This window comes from Malaya genurostris, chromosome 2 (genome assembly GCF_030247185.1).
Source record: "Malaya genurostris strain Urasoe2022 chromosome 2, Malgen_1.1, whole genome shotgun sequence".
Classification (NCBI taxonomy): Eukaryota; Metazoa; Arthropoda; class Insecta; order Diptera; family Culicidae; genus Malaya; species Malaya genurostris.
Window position 1 is genome coordinate 191,665,847 of NC_080571.1, and position 17,613 is coordinate 191,683,459.

General features: G+C 36.3%; 1 protein-coding gene across 4 annotated transcripts in view; it reads right to left on the bottom strand.

The window, feature by feature from the left end:
- Window positions 1-7,538: 7,538 nt before the first annotated feature.
- LOC131432911 (alpha-1,3-mannosyl-glycoprotein 4-beta-N-acetylglucosaminyltransferase A) overlaps window positions 7,539-17,613 on the bottom strand; it is a 53,290-nt gene continuing 43,215 nt past the window's right edge. For 2 of the 4 annotated variants that reach the window (XM_058599488.1, XM_058599489.1), the window contains exons 6-8: window positions 8,299-8,512; window positions 7,984-8,242; window positions 7,539-7,924 (exon numbers count right to left, since the gene is read on the bottom strand). In XM_058599488.1, coding sequence (XP_058455471.1) covers window positions 7,895-7,924; window positions 7,984-8,242; window positions 8,299-8,512 — 503 coding nt within the window. In that variant the 3' untranslated portion in view covers window positions 7,539-7,894. The remainder of the gene's footprint in view (window positions 7,925-7,983; window positions 8,243-8,298; window positions 8,513-17,613) is intronic. The other 2 variants (XM_058599491.1, XM_058599490.1) reach the window with 2 other exon arrangements.

Below are 17,613 nucleotides of genomic sequence, written 5' to 3' on the forward strand. Positions count from 1 at the left end.
GACAACGTGGAGTCGCAAAAGTACGGGTGAAAATCTTTTCTCGCGAAATACTCAAATTTTCACCGTGTTCACTCGTTGAGGGTTTCACCGGAGGCGGCACAGAAGTTCAATGGCTGTAAAAACCACCAGCTACCGTTAACATCGTGGGTGTGGGTTTGTGAGGCTTACAAAACGGGCACAGTTGACAGATAAATTTAAATCAAAATCATAATTCATTTTGCTTTGTAGTAAAAAATTGCAACCAAAAAAAAATTCCTGCGAATGTTCATACTACTTACACTTGAAGGACTCACTGTTCACCATTTTTAAAATTGATTTTTTCACACCGGGAATACACGTACATTGTTTGATGTTTGGTCAATACACGTAAACGAACTGATGATACTCTATTCATTTTAGGGGATGCTCGCATAACATTCGTTTTCGTCACGTATAATATTCAATTAGACATTTTGGAACCATTTTACGTGATTTTTCAAGTGAATTTTTATTTGTGTGTGAAGATAATGAGCACGCTTACTTGTGGCTCTAAAAGCGGACCTTACACGATCATTAAAAGTGTCATTAATAAAAAAATAATATCATTTCAATGAACGTGTAATGGTCAGTAATGACGAGATTTCTGTCAAATTTGAAATACATCATTACTTAGTCATCATTAAAAATGACAAAAATAATGCTCGTGTAAGGGCCGCTAAAGAATCGAATCAAAAGTCACACAGTTTCGTAAAAACCATACCTACCAAAAATTTAATACAACGGGTATTACGACATTTTGGGTAAATATGCTTCTCGAAAAATTTGAGTTGATATTACTCCCTTTTGTTGACATTTGTAAATGAGTATAAAATACCAAAGACATTGAAAATCTGCAGGGTCCGCCATCTAACATTTATTTTTGAACTAGCGGTTATTTCGACATTAGTAACCTTAATGTCACTTCTGATTTGACAGAAACTTAGTTGTATCCTTCCGCTGAACGAAAATGGTTGTGTGTACGCTTGAGAAACGTGTGAAAATAGTGCAGTTTTACTTTGAAAATCATGGTAATGTTGCGGAATGTGTGCAAAAAAATCATCTTCTCGGATGAGGCGCATTTTCATCTCGGCGGGTTTGTTAATAAGCAAAATTGTCGCATCTGGGGGACGGAAAACCCGCACGTTATCGTGGAGAAGCCGATGCATCCTCAGAGAGTGACGGTTTGGTGCATCATTGGCTCATTTATCTTCGTAAATGAGCAGGAGCCGTCACCACGGTCAACGGCGAGAGCTACCGCACCATGATTAGCGATCCTGTTACTTGAAGAGGAAGACTTGGACACCATTTGGTTCCAACAAGATGGCGCTCCGAGCCACACAGCCAACGCTACGATCGATCTTCTGCGCACAGTCCTCGAAGATCGAATTATCAATCGAAATTCGAATGTTGTTTGGCCGCCTCGGAGCTGTGATTTGACGCCGTTAGACTATTATCTTTGGGGAGCTTTCAACGATAAGTGTTATGTGGACAAGCCAGAGACAATTCAAGCTTTGAAGGACAACATTCGTGCAGCCATAGCTGAAATAAAGCTGCGTACTGCAAGGCCAGCCGAGGCAGCCATTTGAATGAAATTATATTCGACAATTAATCGGAAGGATTGTACTTTAATATGAGAAAAATAAATTTTGAAATCGAATGAACCGTTTGTGTTTTATTGCATGTTTAAAAAAAAGTTACATGGCGGACCCTGTATTCATGCTTCACAATGTATTTATATTTTGTCGTGAATACGACTTACTTTACTATGGGGTGCCCTCTGAGAGAGTGATAAGTTTTTGATCGTGAATATCTCTTGTTGTATCTAACGAATCAACATAATTTTTGCTACATGCCATCGGAAATATGATCACAATTTTATGATAAAAATTTCAGTTGTGTGACATAATCTCAAATAATTCAAAATTAAACTTTTCTGAAATGTTTGGTATAAACCAGTATCATAGAGGATAATGCATAAGGCGCGTTTGCCTTTCTCGTATTTTGAAAGCTCATAGCTTAGTGATCTGTGAAAGGATTTATATAATTTAACTACCAATAGAATCGAAATTTTTCAACTTTAACGTGTATAGCAACAGCATTGAAGTATTTCAATAGTACACTATTGAAAAACCTGTCTCATTTGACCCATGTCAACACCAGCCAATCAGAACGCGTTCTGAGTAAGAGAACCAAATATCTGCTGCTGTACAACAAATCGTTCGAGAAAACTGTTCCGAACAGTGTTTAATATCGTAGTGAGTTCCACAATTTGGTCCTTCTGAAAGGCAGGAATGAGTCCCGTACAGCATCCGGATAGTTTCTTTCAATGAAATGCAAATCCGAAATGAAATATCGAAATAAAAATTCTATATGCTGCTATTTTTATAGCCGTTAGGACCGCCCATTAGTGAAAAAGCTACAACCGAAATCAGGTAAAAACAAGCCTCTCAACAAAAATTGGATCAGTTTGGATTTTATCGCCACTACGAGCAGATGTATTTTGCGTCGTTTCTCCTCCGACAAGAGCGATTACGTCACAGCTGCCAGTCATTAGCATTGGTGAAAAAGCAACACTGGAGAGCATCACACAATACCAGCCGTTCTAATGGCTCTAAAAGTTTTCTAAAGAACTATTAGGGTTTCTTGCTCGCATATCGAAGGGAAATATCCTCAGTTTAGTGCACTTTTCGCTGTGTGAAATTCACAGTAATCTAGATCAAGTGAAGCCTTCTTTGTTTTTGCGAAAAATGTGGAAAAGGGGAATGCTTGCATAATTCATACAATTGATCAATTAATTGGTGTTCGGAAGTGTTAAGGAACATGTCAGTTGTTTTCGTATTCACGACATCCAGTTATGTCTCTGACATTACCCACCCGCCTTTTTAAATGTAAACAAGCATTTTAATGTATTTTACTTACCAACTAGAGCCTGGTACGGCTCGATATCTAAAACACTTTAATTTTTCCATACTGAATTTTGGTAAAATTTTTCCTACTCATTCGGGTCGGGTACGGGTACAGGTAATTTTTAATCGGGTACGGGTCGGGTACGGGTAAAATTTTTAATTTTTTTTTCGGGTACGGGTCGGGTACGGGTAATTTTTTTAAATTATTGATCGGGTACGGGTCGGGTACGGGTAATTTTTTTATTTTTTGATCGGGTACGGGTCGGGTACGGGTAAATTTTTTTGCTGATCACTCGGGTACGGGTCGGGTTCGGGTATAAGAATTTCTATACCCGACCATCTCTAGTAATGACTACTAGCCACTAGATGGCACACTACTATCGAAAAAAATTTCAGTCGCGGTTGTCTTTTCTTCATTGGCAGGTATAAATACGATGTTGTATTGGAGAAAAAGACATAAACATAGACATCAACTTCTTTTTGAAAATTTTTCTTCTAAGTCGCTGTTTTCTTCATTCGACTTCGCGAAATCGACTCTCTCACTGAAAACTCTAAGCACTCGGAAAACATAAACCGAATACATATACAATTAGAATGCAACATTCGAGACTCACTTTACTGTTCCGCGTAAAAACATTATTACGCACAATCGCTTCAAATGCGCACAAATTCTGAATAAATACACTTAGTATTGCTTCTCCGCAGTACTTTCGATCCAATTTTGCTTCCAATAGCATACAGAGTGCCATCTCTTTTAGCTATCGGTTTCTTCTCTCCACTACCCCATTTTTTGTGGCGAGTAGGGTGCACTGAACTCACTTAATATACTGTCCGACCGAAGGTAATTTTGCAAAATTTTACTTGAAAATTCGCCTCCGCCATCTGATTGTAGTATCTTGGACGTATTGCCAATCTGTGTCTTATACAAAAAACGAAGTCTTTGATCTTTACAGTGACATCTGATTTGTTTTTCAGAAGATATACGAAAACCATTCGTGTATAATAATCCACCAAGCAAAGGAAGTATTGATTACCACTCGGTGTGCATTTCATAGGGCCACTCACATCAGCATGCACGATATACAGTTTCTCCTTCGAACTCCTATCTGCAAATTTTGGAAATGCAGATCGTGCCATTTTCCCTTCCAAACAGCATTGGCGCATAGTGCGTACACAACTACAGCCCACTAGCTTCATTCCATCGGCTTGTTTATTTGCGTGTATCGTTTTAATTACAATTACGGTGTGTGCGAATTGTCTACACTGATCATCGTTTGTTCCGGAACACTCAACCGATAAAAGCTACTGTGTCGTTCACCAACAACACATACCAGTCCGTTGTCCTTCCGAATTTCACATCTATACTCACTGAATACAATATTGAAATTTATCTTGGCAAGAATGCTTACAGATACAAGTCCGCTTGTCAGTTTCGGTACATACAATACGTCGCTTAATTCGATGTCTATCGGTTTTCCAGAATCGGACATTCTAACAATAATCCCGCTGCCATTTCCAGCAATCTCAGCTCTCTCACCGTCAGCCAACATTACAGTCGTTTCATCTGAATGTTGCAGCATCGTGAAAAACTTTCGGTTACCCGTCATATGCCGTGAAGCACCACTGTCTATAAACCAGCAGTTTGTCCCACCAACCATGCTAGTAGTCCCTTAGGAACAGTTTGTGCCTGCTTTACTTTTGGTTCATCCTGCTTCTTCTTCATCGTCTTCGTCGATGAATCGGCAATTACAGCATTCGGACAGTCTTTCTTCAGGTCTCCCGGTTGTTTACATTGAAAACAAGAACGCGATTCTGTTTCCACCAGTAAACTTCTTACCGCCACGTCGGTACCTCGCAACGCTTGTCCCCTGCTTGAATTAGCGCCTTCATTGCGTTCCCATCGTTTCTCTGCTTCCGCCAACAGCTTAGATTAAACAAGTTGAATCGTTAGTTCTTCTCGTGGTCGTTGTTTCAGTTACGAATCAGGAAGCGAACACAGTAAAATTTCCACTTGAAACTTCTCTGGAATTGCATCACCAACATCCGCAATCCGTTGTAGTAAATCAGAAAAGGTCTGCTCTAAGTGTGTCAGTTTCTTCAGTAAATACACCTCTGACCCTTTGTCGTGATACCCCTTCAACGCACCTCACGTTTGTTTGGCAGTTTCACAACTTCGTACCAAACTTGTCTGGTCGTCTTCAATGCAGAGCCCGATAGTCGCCCGCGCTTTTGCATCTGTTCTCGCCCACGCTTCAGTTACTGGGTTCACAGGATTCTCCGAGATAACTTGCCATATCTCCTCCCGAACTAGCAACATCTCCATGTTAAACTTCCACGACTGATAATTGTTTCTGCAGTGCACATCTTTGTGGATCCGCCATCTTCTTTCTGCTGAAATATTTAATTTCCACAGACAGTAACTAAACAAACTTATTGTTGACTACTAGTCTGGGCCCATAACTTATTGAGCTTAGTCCACATTTATATCACGTAATATCTACGTGACTTTTTTCGTAGATTCTAATGAATAATTTTGTGAAATTTATACGAAGTTCATTCAAATTGTATTGTTAAAAATAATTTCATCTGAATTTACTTTTACCAGAATTTTACTTAATAGTCACATTATTTTCATGTGATTGTTACTAAGTTCTATATTGAATCTTATGTATATTGTACTAAAAACTATTATAAATCAATAGTCTATTGGACACAACATTGCGATAAATTTAGTTCGCACGCAGATATCTGAAAATTTTACTTTTAAATGACAAAAAATTTCGTGAATGTTGTATCACTAGTGAAAAATATCACAAATACAGAACGTATTGTTCTGAATGTGTGATCTGATCCTTTCTTCGGAGCAGCTAAACTGAAGCAAACATTTTTCGCTTTAAGAAATGCATTCAGCTGGAACTAGTAGTTCAAGATGGGATTTCGTTAATCCACTTTTAGAAGATTGATGTGCTGGAACACAATCTAGAGGTGCAAAATTGAATTGTGTTTCAGTTTCGTATTTTTGATGCACAGAATAATAAAGTGTAATAAAAATTAGCTGTCGATATAATTAATGAGCAATTATTTACCCTAAAATCACTGTGATAAATACCATAGAAGGGTCAAAAAGGATTTGGCCTATGTTGTTTGATCGAGGTTGCGCCATATTGCGAGCACAAAATGAACATGACAAAATGAATTCAAGTAAGTACGTGACACATAAAATATATGTGACGACAGCAATAATTCTGACATATGGTTCAATTCATATTCAATCATTATCCGATGGTTGTTGAGAAGATCACGTAAACTCCGATGGCAAAGCCATTTTTGGAATCTACGTGTTTTTTTCACATAAGGTTAACGTGTGAATTTTTTTGAGTGGATATACAAGCTGGATCAAAATTTTTCATAATTCTGTGTAAATTTCAAATTTGCTATACGTTGGAAACACTACTGCCACCAACTCGACTATTCGCCGCAATCTTTCAAAACGTTCGCCTGTTTTAGAAATATTCCAACTACAACAATTTTAACACTCATCACACGATTTTTCTAAGCGTTGAAGGTAATTTTTTCCATGTCGCATAAATCACACGAGAATTCGACAAGAATAAAACAAAAACGAACTTGTCATTTTCATCAACAAACAAACAAAAATGTAGCGTGTAGTAAATGTTGCTCCCAAAATTGTGCTTCATGTGAAAGCGGCACCCAAATCGTGGTGGCACCTCGTATCGATCGTGGTGACATCTGCAAGTGTTCGCCATGCAGATTGAGCAAATTTTACACACAGTTCATATGTGAGCCTGTATATCTGTTTTCTGTGTTTACAAACAGTACTGCTGAACTGTAAAAATGAGTTCATTCGATTGAGGTCAGCAGTGACGAAAAAAAAAACTAATTTCGAGAGACCGTTACCGTCGTATTTGAATGTGTTAGTGTCGACGCAAACTTCCATTTTGATTAATCTGATGCTTTTGATAGGAAATGGAGAAAATTCAATTAATTCTTAATCTGTGGAACTGAAAAGTGCCTTGAATTGTCACGAGCAACAGGATCTGCGTTTAGACAGAACTGAGATGGCCCTTGGCGTGTACATTCCAAAGCGTGAGGTCTTTGATGTTGCTATCTCGCTTCGACAAGTGTTGCTCAGGCAATGATGCAAACAGGGTAAATATTCGTCTTTAATATCGATGCATATTTTGTTCTCATACTCAGAACGCGTTCTGATTGGCTGGTACTGAAATAGATCAAGTCAGACAGGTTTTTCAATAGTGTACTGTTGAAAAACTTCAATGTTGTTGCAATGTTCGTCAAGTGTTTTCCTCTTTGATAATCGTTGATACCAATAATTTCAGAAAAGTTTAATTTTGAATTATTTGAGATTATGGCAAAAATTATGTGGATACGTTAGATACAACAAGAGATATTCACGATCAAAAACTTATCATTCTCTCTGAGGGTAAATTTTGAAAAGGCGCCCCATAGTGAAGTAAGTCGTATTGGATAAAATATTTACTTTTAGGAGATGGAGTGATTTTTGTAGCAATTTAACGTTGCGTATTTTGTGCATGTAACATATAGTAAAAAATTGTGATCATCAATAACCTTTGCAAGTAAGAACATCGTTTTTTTATATAAGCTAGCGTTGCTTGGAACTTGACATTTATGCATAATATTATGTTCGCATGTTTACATATAGTACGTCACAAATTTAACATTGCCCTAATCACTTAACAATCATGGTAACTTTGAAATAGCACTTCTGTATAAATCACGAAAACTGAAACTAAAAAACTAATACCTCACAGTACACTGGAAAAATATGTTTATGTTTTGTTCAATATTATATAATGGGTTGACAAGTCGTGCTGAATTTTCTGCAAACATATTTTACAATGTTTTGAAGAGTCATGCATTGTATCTAAATTATTGCTATTTGGTTGGACTAGGATACGATAACGCTTTCGTCACCGAACAGTATTGTCCTGCAATAGTATCTGAAAAGAGGCAAAACATATTTGAATGCAACCTTAACAGTAGCTAAAAAGTATCTTACCTCTCGTAATATGACCCAGTTCTGACTGTCACTGTAAACGTGTAAACGCAGTTCTTTTAGTTCCCCTATCTTAGAATCAACAACTCCTTCAGCAATTCCGAAGTCATTGAAAATTCCGATTATGAGAAAACCGTCAGTTGTGGTATTGTAATTGCTCCAAACAGGAGAATCTTCAGGTAAATTAAATGGCAACACTTCCACGGTAGTATTATAGAAACGATCTGAAGGTTGTTCAAAATTACCACTTCGAAATAGATACCTGAAAATAAAACAGATGAAGCATATTTGGAACGCTCTCACTATATACGCAAATACCTTTTTAAAACAACTGGTTCTTTGAATTTGAATTCGATCAGATCGCCTGGCTGTGGCATCAATCCCCAAAAGAAACTTTCTCCGGTGTACGCCTTTGCGATGGAGTACGACTTGTAATGCTGAATTCCTGTTTTGACAATAGCAGGGGGGTTATTGTGAGGATGAAAGGTAGGTATTTTTCCAAACTGCTTGTCCTTGAGTTTTTGTACCTTCCCTATAAATATAAATTAAGCATTGAAATGTTTAAAGAATAATTAAAAGGTCAACGCCGACAAAATCCGTTTGGGTCAAAGTATTTGTCATAATCAGTGCTTTCACCATTCACGCTTCAACCCGACGAATGAGCAGTAAAATTATTCATAAAGCATTCACATAAAAATAATGAGTTACTGATCTCTATGTTACCGAAAAAACACGAGCAAACAGATCCGTGAACGAACCATTCCATGCATACTGACAAGCGGATCCTAATTACATTTAATATTATTGAACTTTCCTGGAGACGAGTATGGAAATATTCTCTTTTCTTTCAAATATAACCAATTCGTTCAAAGCATAGCTTGGTAGTATAGTTGATTCAGCCATACTCTCGTAGGTGAATCATTCAGCTATAATTCTAATGTTTTACTTCGCTGTTGAATGGATCTTCCACATCATAATTTATTTACAAGTAGCTATAATTAATGTTATCGGGTTAGTTAGAGCTTATGTCCCATTAAGTGCATAAAATGAGAAAAGCATAATAAATGTTCACTGAATCATAACTTCCACTTAAATTTTTTTCTAAGATTACACCAGATCTGGCCGTTTAATGCATTTTTAAAATATTTGACATCTGAAAATTTTTTTAGTTTTGCGTTTATCGGGAATTTTCGAAATTTGTGGCTTTTTTAAAGCAAATTTCCGAAGTTACGCGGTCCTTTACTCGGTACGTATCTGCCGCATAGAAAAAAACCTCAATGTATGTCCTTTAAAGCCTATTGGTTACACAAACCATACATATGAAGAGTTTTCCGGTTGTGATTAAATCCATGTATAGTATTAGCTATTGCTGCTAACAATTTCCTAAAAGTATTCATGGAAATGATTTATGTTAGTTGTAATATGCTAGTTAAGATGTATCGCTTCTCAGTAAATCTATTTCACATTTGATCCCACTTTTTCTTTATTATACCTTCACCTCTGAAGAGAACCCAACGATACACTCTAAGATACAAATAATATTTCTAAAAGTCAAGGAACATGGTTTCTTGCCCAACTTGATAAAGTTAGTTCTAGACTCTCTATTTCAGAAACTGTGACATCTGGTATCGGGGATATTATGGTATAAGTGACCTAACCGACAAAATGCGATGTTTTTGCGCCTCAATTTTCTCAAAGATGGTTGAATAGATTTCAATAAACTTGGGCTCGTTTGAAAGCTACTGCCAAGCCATTGATCAAGTGTTAATATCAAATGGCTATCACTTTTGGTACCGGAAATATAATAGTATAAGTGACAAAGCCGACAAAGTGCGTTGTTTCTCAGAGATGGCTGAACCGATTTCAACAACCATACGCTTGTTTGAAAGCTATTATTGGGCCATCGATTAATTTTGAAGGTCTAATTGCTGTCACTTTTGGTTCCGGAGATATAATGGTATAAGTAACGTAATCGTCTTGTTGCACTTATGTTTATTTAAAAGCAGCAAAGTTATCTCTGATGAAGTTTGGAAAATTTATGTCAAGCATTCTCGGTTCGAGAGATGTAATCGTATATATGACTTATTATCTTAGAATTACATGAAACGTCGAGATCTGGAGTTATTTCGAAAATCTTTCATGCAATTCTAGGACATTCGACAACAAATATCTCAAAATTTTCCGTAGTCCCAGAAAGTCGATTAATCAAAAAAATTTTTTTTGAGATGACACTAAATCTCGACGTTTCATGCAATTTAATTCAGATCTTTGGCATCAAAAAAATTTTTCGATTTCGGAAATCTACATATGATGATTTTTCGAGATCAAAAATTTTCAAACCTTTACGCTACCCCTTTACCCATATCCGATTTAGCTAAAATTTTGCATGGGGACGTGTTTCGATTAAATTTTTGAGCACTAACGCTTCACGAAATTAGAGGTCATCCCAAAATGTTGGCACCCTTATATTTTTTACAGCGGTAAAAAACAACGTGTTTTGTCGATTACGTCACTTTTACCATCATATCTCCGGAACAAGAAATCATCATCTTTAAACTTGATCAAAGGTATAAAATATCTTCGAAAAGTGTACACACATACACACACAGACATTTTCCGATTTCGTAGAACTGAGTCGAATGATATATAACGCTATGGGTCTCCGAGGCTCCGTTCGAAAGTCAGTTTTTTCAGCAATTCTAATATACCTTTTCTATAGAGGAAGGCAAAACCTATTCTTAATTCACATAGTGGTGTGATAATACCTTTCACCTTCGTCGAAACAGTCCTTTTAAATATTTTTTGCCTTTTTGCTGCAATAATTACTGACACTAATCTGGGCTCATTTTTGACACCAATTCATTCTGATTGATTCGAATAGTTCACAAGCGTTTATATCACATGGGTCACTATCTGAAATAATTATACATAGGAAAAATTATTTGGTCGATTACTCACTTCAACGATTATATCTCCGATATAAAATGTCAGCTGAATATTGCGTGGAATGCCCCATACATATATATATATATATATATATATATATATATATATATATATATATATATATATATATATATATATATATATATATATATATATATATATATATATATATATATATATATATATATATATATGTATATATATATATATATATATATATATATATATATATATATATATATATATATATATATATATATATATATATATATATATATATATTTTTTTTTTTTTTTTTTTTTTTTTTGAAACCAGCTCTACGATCAACATTTAATTTATTCAAATTGAATGAATTCCACTATGAATAAACTGTCGTTTTGATGATAATTTTTTTGACTATGTGTGTGGCACGTCTGCTTTGAATGCAATTTTATCGTAAATGTATGGATAAAAAATGATGATAACCATGATTTATGAAATTTAGTTTTTGTGAAAGTCTCCATGAATTATGAAAATTATTTTTTGTGATTCATCGTCATTTTTGTATAAAACTATTTCGTGGTGTTAAAACTTGTGCATACGTTCTGAAAATGAATCTTGAAGGTCCATAACATTTCCTTGTTTTTGCATTTCTAAGTCTATTTGATGTCAATAAGGGACCGTTCATAAGCCACGTAGACCAAAATCTGGTCTTTTTACCCCCCCCCCCCCCCCCCCCCACCCCTTCATCTCTCGTAGTCTTTTCAATTTGCCCCCTCTCCACCCCTTGAAAATCTACGTTGACTTTTCTTTGTCACAAAAATTTTTTTTAATCATTTTTCAGTAACAGGTTACTAAGTCGTCAATCACTCATAGATTTTTATAGTTTACATTCTGTAATAAGATTCAAACTTATTACAGAATTTATTTTTTTTTGTTCAGTGTAATCCGAGTCAATAGAAGTTTACTTTTTCGCTCTAGTGATAATTGCCCACAAATAGTGTCCAACCAAGTCCAAGGATGCGAAATATACGTTATTACGATTAGTACTACTGAAACTTAGAAGGTTTGTGGTTGTTCACACAAACCTTCTAAGTTTCAGTAGTGCTAATCGTAACAACGTATATTTCGCATCCTTGGACTGGTTTTAACCGTCCCAGAAAAAATATAGTGCGCTAGTTCCATTCGGGAATGCCCAGGAATTTTCTGGTTGTGCCCCCCGTGCCGTGAAATTTCCAGTCGCAACGAGTTATCTGATGAAGCTATACAATTAACTCTCCAACGTACTACCTCAGCTCTGAAGATGATCGGTACTTTGACGGACACCATGCAGTCTTTTTACTGAATGTACTCGAATGTTTGCACTAGATCCGGCTGCTTTCATCGATCGAAGGAACCAATCGAACGTTATGTAAATGACAGCACTCCATTTCTCGAACGTCTGGATGATCTTCAGTTTAACCTATCTAACCTTTTTGAATGATTTGAATCTATACTGGAAGATACAAATAAACAGCCTCGAACCAGCAGCACTAGCAGGCCATCTCTATCGCAGCCGGACAAAATTCCGAGAGTCGACGCTTCAATGTCAAACATATCCACTGTAAATTCTATTATACCGCTCGTTTCAGATACGAATAGTAACAATCGTCCAACCAATCTTAAAAACTTCCCCGCTGTGATCACAACACCTATGCCACCAGTCGACAGCCTCGCTACTCAAAACGTCAATCTTCCGACGCCGTCATTTCGAACCACAAATAACAACTACACCAATGACATCGATCCGCCTCCACTTCCAACTGCTACAGTAGTGCAATCAGCACCGTCAACCACCATTGCCGTTACAACTCATCCAGAAAATGCTCAAACTAATTTTTCAACACCGACTTCTATGACCTCTACCGCAGGTACTGTCAATATATCCGTTGCTACCACGAACCAACACCGCTACTACCATTAGTACAAATTCGACAAGCATCTGTAACACAATCACTTTGCAGTCAATTCAGGTTACATCTGCAGTTTGTTGGCCCGCTGCTTCAGACAATGCCGTAAGTAAATCTCACGGCTACGGACTTGCACAGTTTTATTTCATCGCAAGCAAATAACACGAACATCAATGTTTCATACACTTTAGTACCATTAACATAAATAATGCTAAACAGGTTTCGGTCATTTCCAACATTCCATACGTTGGTCCAACCCAGTTCCAAATTGTCCCTACTAGTAAGGAGTAGGTAATAACTAATTGTACATCTCGCAAGCAATCAATTATATAGCACAGCTACAGTCAATACGTAAAATACTACCCTTCTTATCCCTTGAAAAATACCATAACCAGTGGTCGAAACGTCGGGCAGTATTTAACAGCCGTTCTTATTTAACAGACCGGTAAAGCCGAAACCATAATTATTGCAAATTAAAATCAACAATCTTATGGGTGAAAATTGTTGGTTCGATTTCAATCTCTGGAATGTATTATAAGGCAAATGTTTACTTTCGCAATTCCAATCATTTTGATTTTTCAAATCTGTTTTTGGTTGGAAGAAACCACACTGACAACTACTTCACGTCAGAACAAAAATATGAATAACTTCTTAGACTTTCTCGCGATTTGGTATTTTCATATTTAATTTCTTTTTCTTATTCGTGATCGGCTATGGATGAGTGATAAATTTTGATCATTTTGTCACCCTACTTACATCGGTCCGATTTCTAAAATTCTCTGGACATATCATTAGTCAGAACATTATTATGACAGTATCTTCAGTTCTCCTTTCACTGCTTGATTACGATGTGACTAAATAATAATAGGAAATTATAAACATTGAAATTTATTCATTTACTGCAATAAATTCCGATGACTTTTTGCAAATAATAATGAGCTTTTTAAATTTATGTTCATGTTAGTACTTTTTTTTATTTTTTCACTTCGATAGGGTATACAAGAATGAAAGAAAAAACAACAGAGTCGCCTATCTTTGAGTATACTTCTACTTGGTCATAGAACTACGTCTATCTCATTTGATAATCACTTTCACTGTACAGATTACAGTCGACGATGTTTTTAGTCAATCTGTCAAGGTTATTCGACCTGACAAATGTCAATTCTGCTCTCAAGCATCATGCATTTGGTTGAATACGCAATTTCAACTGTCTTTTTAATCAATCGAAGGAAACGCGCGGCCGGATAATTAAACTAAGTAAATTTCTTGAAAAATTAAAAAAAAATGAGACTACGTAGACTTCAGGCAAAACGCCCCCTCCCCCCTCGTAGTCTTCAGGCAAAACGCCCCCTCCCCCCTCGTAGACAAACGTAGACTTTTGTCAGAAATATACCCCCCCCCCCCCCTCCTCACCAGTCGCCTACAAAGAAGCTTAAATGTTTTCAGTGATTATCTGTCAAAATGGAAAATTAAACCAAGTTGTGCAAAAACGCAATTAATTATCGTTCCTCTTAAGCCAAGAGCTTCTTATCTTAAACCAAACAATAATCACATTCTCAAATTGAATGGATTGGAATTGACATGGTCTGATCAAGCAAAATAATTAGGTTTAACGTATGATAAAAAACTCACTTTCAAGGATCACATTGAAGGAATCCAGGCAAAGTGTAATAAATTTATTAAATTTTTATATCCTCTTATAAACAGAAATGCTAAGTTCCGTCAAAAAAAAATATTAATTTTCAGACCAGCCATGCTTTATACAGTAACAATTTGGTCAAGTTGTTGTTCCACCAGGAAGAAAACGCTTCAAAGGATTCAGAATAAAATTCTGAAAATGATTTTGAAGCGTCCTCCCTGGTTTAGTACAAATGAGTTACATAAACTCACAAATATACAACCATTAGATGTAATGTCACATAATATTATAAGCAAATTCCGACAAAAATCGATGCAATCTTCAATTGAGTCGATTCGCTCTCTGTATTAGTTAGTATGTTAGTATATAAGTTCCTTTTCCCGATTACACAATACAAGTAGGTTTAGAATTTTCCCTACACAAAAATCACAGAATTGCGGAAGCATGATGTCTTGATGGTGATAACCAAATCATGTATATAATAGGGCTGCAAAGTCACCACTTGTGGCTGAACACCCAATTTAAATCTCAATAATTTAATGTTAACTAATATTCCAATAAATAGTTTCATATAAAAAAAACCTGTTTTAATCCACTTAGTGGTGTAATGATGCCTTTCTCATGTCAATCATACTATCATATATAATATACTATCATATATAATACTGTGGTATTTTTCAAAATAATTTTCTTCGATTCTTAAAAGAATAACCGAAATCGGTTTGTTTGACCGTCTACAGATAAAAACTATCAATTGGAAAAGATTTGAGGTCGATTCAGAAATTTTTTTAAGGTTTTTCTCCATTTTCAGTGATGGTATACAATTTTAACCCACTTTACCCTATATTTCTGGATCCGGAAGTCAGATCCGCATGAAATTCAGGAATTACGCATGGGACCACAGGACCTTTCATTTGAACCTAAGTTTGTGAAAACCGGTCGCGCCATCTATGAGAAAAGTTAGAACAAATATTTTCTTTTTTTTGTACATTTTACCCCATAACTCCCGAACCGGAAGTCGGATCCAAATAATATTCAGAAATTTTTTATGGGACCTTTTATTTGAATCTAAGTTTGTGAAAATCGGTTCAGCCATCTCTGAGAAAAGTTAGTGCACTTATTTTCACAATTTTTTGCACATTTTACCCCATAATGTCGGAACTGGAAGTCAGATCCAAATAATATTCAGGAATTTTGTATGGGACCGCAAGACCTTTCGTTTGAATCTAAGTTTGTGAAAATCGGCTCAGCCATCTCCGAGAGAAGTTAGTGCAAAAAACGTTACACACACACGCACACATACACACGAACACACACACCTGCACACATACACACACAAACACACAAACACACACACACACACACACACACACACACACACACACACACACACACACACACACACACACACACACACACACACACACACACACACACACACACACAGAGAGAAAGAGAGAGAGAGAGAGAGAGAGAGAGAGAGAGAGAGAGAGAGAGAGAGAGAGAGAGAGAGAGAGAGAGAGAGAGAGAGAGAGAGAGAGAGAGAGAGAGAGAGAGAGAGAGAGAGACATTTTGCGTACTCGACGAAGTCGGTTTTCACAGTGATTGCATAACCTTTCTATATGAGAAAGGCAAAAAGAAGACAAACCGGCTATGTTCAAATACAAAATATCTGAATGCCAATCATCCATTTGTTGCTATTCCATTGACATAATGTTGTTCTTTTTCGATTCAAGCAATCTCAGATATACACGCCACTGCTTACTAAATGCTGGATGGTAAATGTCCAAATTCAATTTTCTTTCGTTGTTCATTTTCAGAAAATTAACGCATTTGAATGCAGTTGAAGAACACTCTATGTTCTATGTGCGGAATTACATTTGGAACAATTATCACTGTTTAAACGTTCGGTGCTCTTGTGACCAAACTCGCCAGACTTGAAACAGCGCAAAACGTCGAACGACTCGAAAACCGAACACCTATCCCAGCCGACGCAAACCTTGCCGGCTGCCATCAAGCTGGCATAAGTATTCTTATCAACCTCAATTATAATTCTTATCAACCTCAGCCGCTCGATTCTTCCTCCAAAATCCCTCCTGGATGGGGCAATAATCAACCATAAGCAAAGGATGACTATGGTGACTTATTCTCTGCTGTACTACGCAAAACTACACTCAAAATAATAATCATATTAGGGGCTGTCCATAAAAGACGTCACGCTTTTTTTGACGATTTTTTACTCCCCCTCCCCCCTTTGTCACAAATTGTCACAAAAGCAAACACCCCCCACCCCCCCTATGTCACATGTCACGAATTCAAAATAAATAAAAATCATCTCAATACATTCTCAATGTGTATGACAAACCATACAAATATGAGGGAAAAATCGATATATTACATGCTGTCATTAGATTAAAAAATATCCCTAAAACTACAAAATCATCGGGATTATTTTTTTAATATCAATTATATAAATTAACAAAAGTATTTGGTTGGAATTGATGAAACATTTAAATCATCATTTAAATATTCCTCCTAGGGGTACACAGATATATTATTGTTTTAGGTAAAGAATAATATTTCCTTAGTGTAGCATACAGGGCTGAGGAAATAAAGACCAAAACCTCATCAAAACGAGATCACTGCCGGAGAATCTTTTCATTATCAGTTGATCAGTGAAATTTAAATCACATCGACCAATATCGGTGCTGATCTTCCGTCACACAATGGGTAGTGATTTTGAGCTAAAATGATTTTTGATTCATGTAAGTTGAATCACTGGATGATTCGGATGAGGTAAGCTTTGATGTTGGTGGAGGAAAATCACATATGATCAAGATAAGACATGACATGATCTACGTCTGAAATCGTTGATCTCCCGCCCTTTTTCAAATGGAGTACAATTGAATAAACTGCATCAGAATCAGATAAGAGAAATTCTTATGATATACTATTATCAATGCTAGAAAATCAAATTACTGAAAAAATTGTCAGTGCATAACTTAAGTTAAACCGTTTGAAGGCATTTTTTTCTTTTTTACTCATATTTGACAAAATAGATTAATTTCGCTAATTTACTCGCTCCTCCGTGCACTTTTGCTGATCACAACAGAAATGATT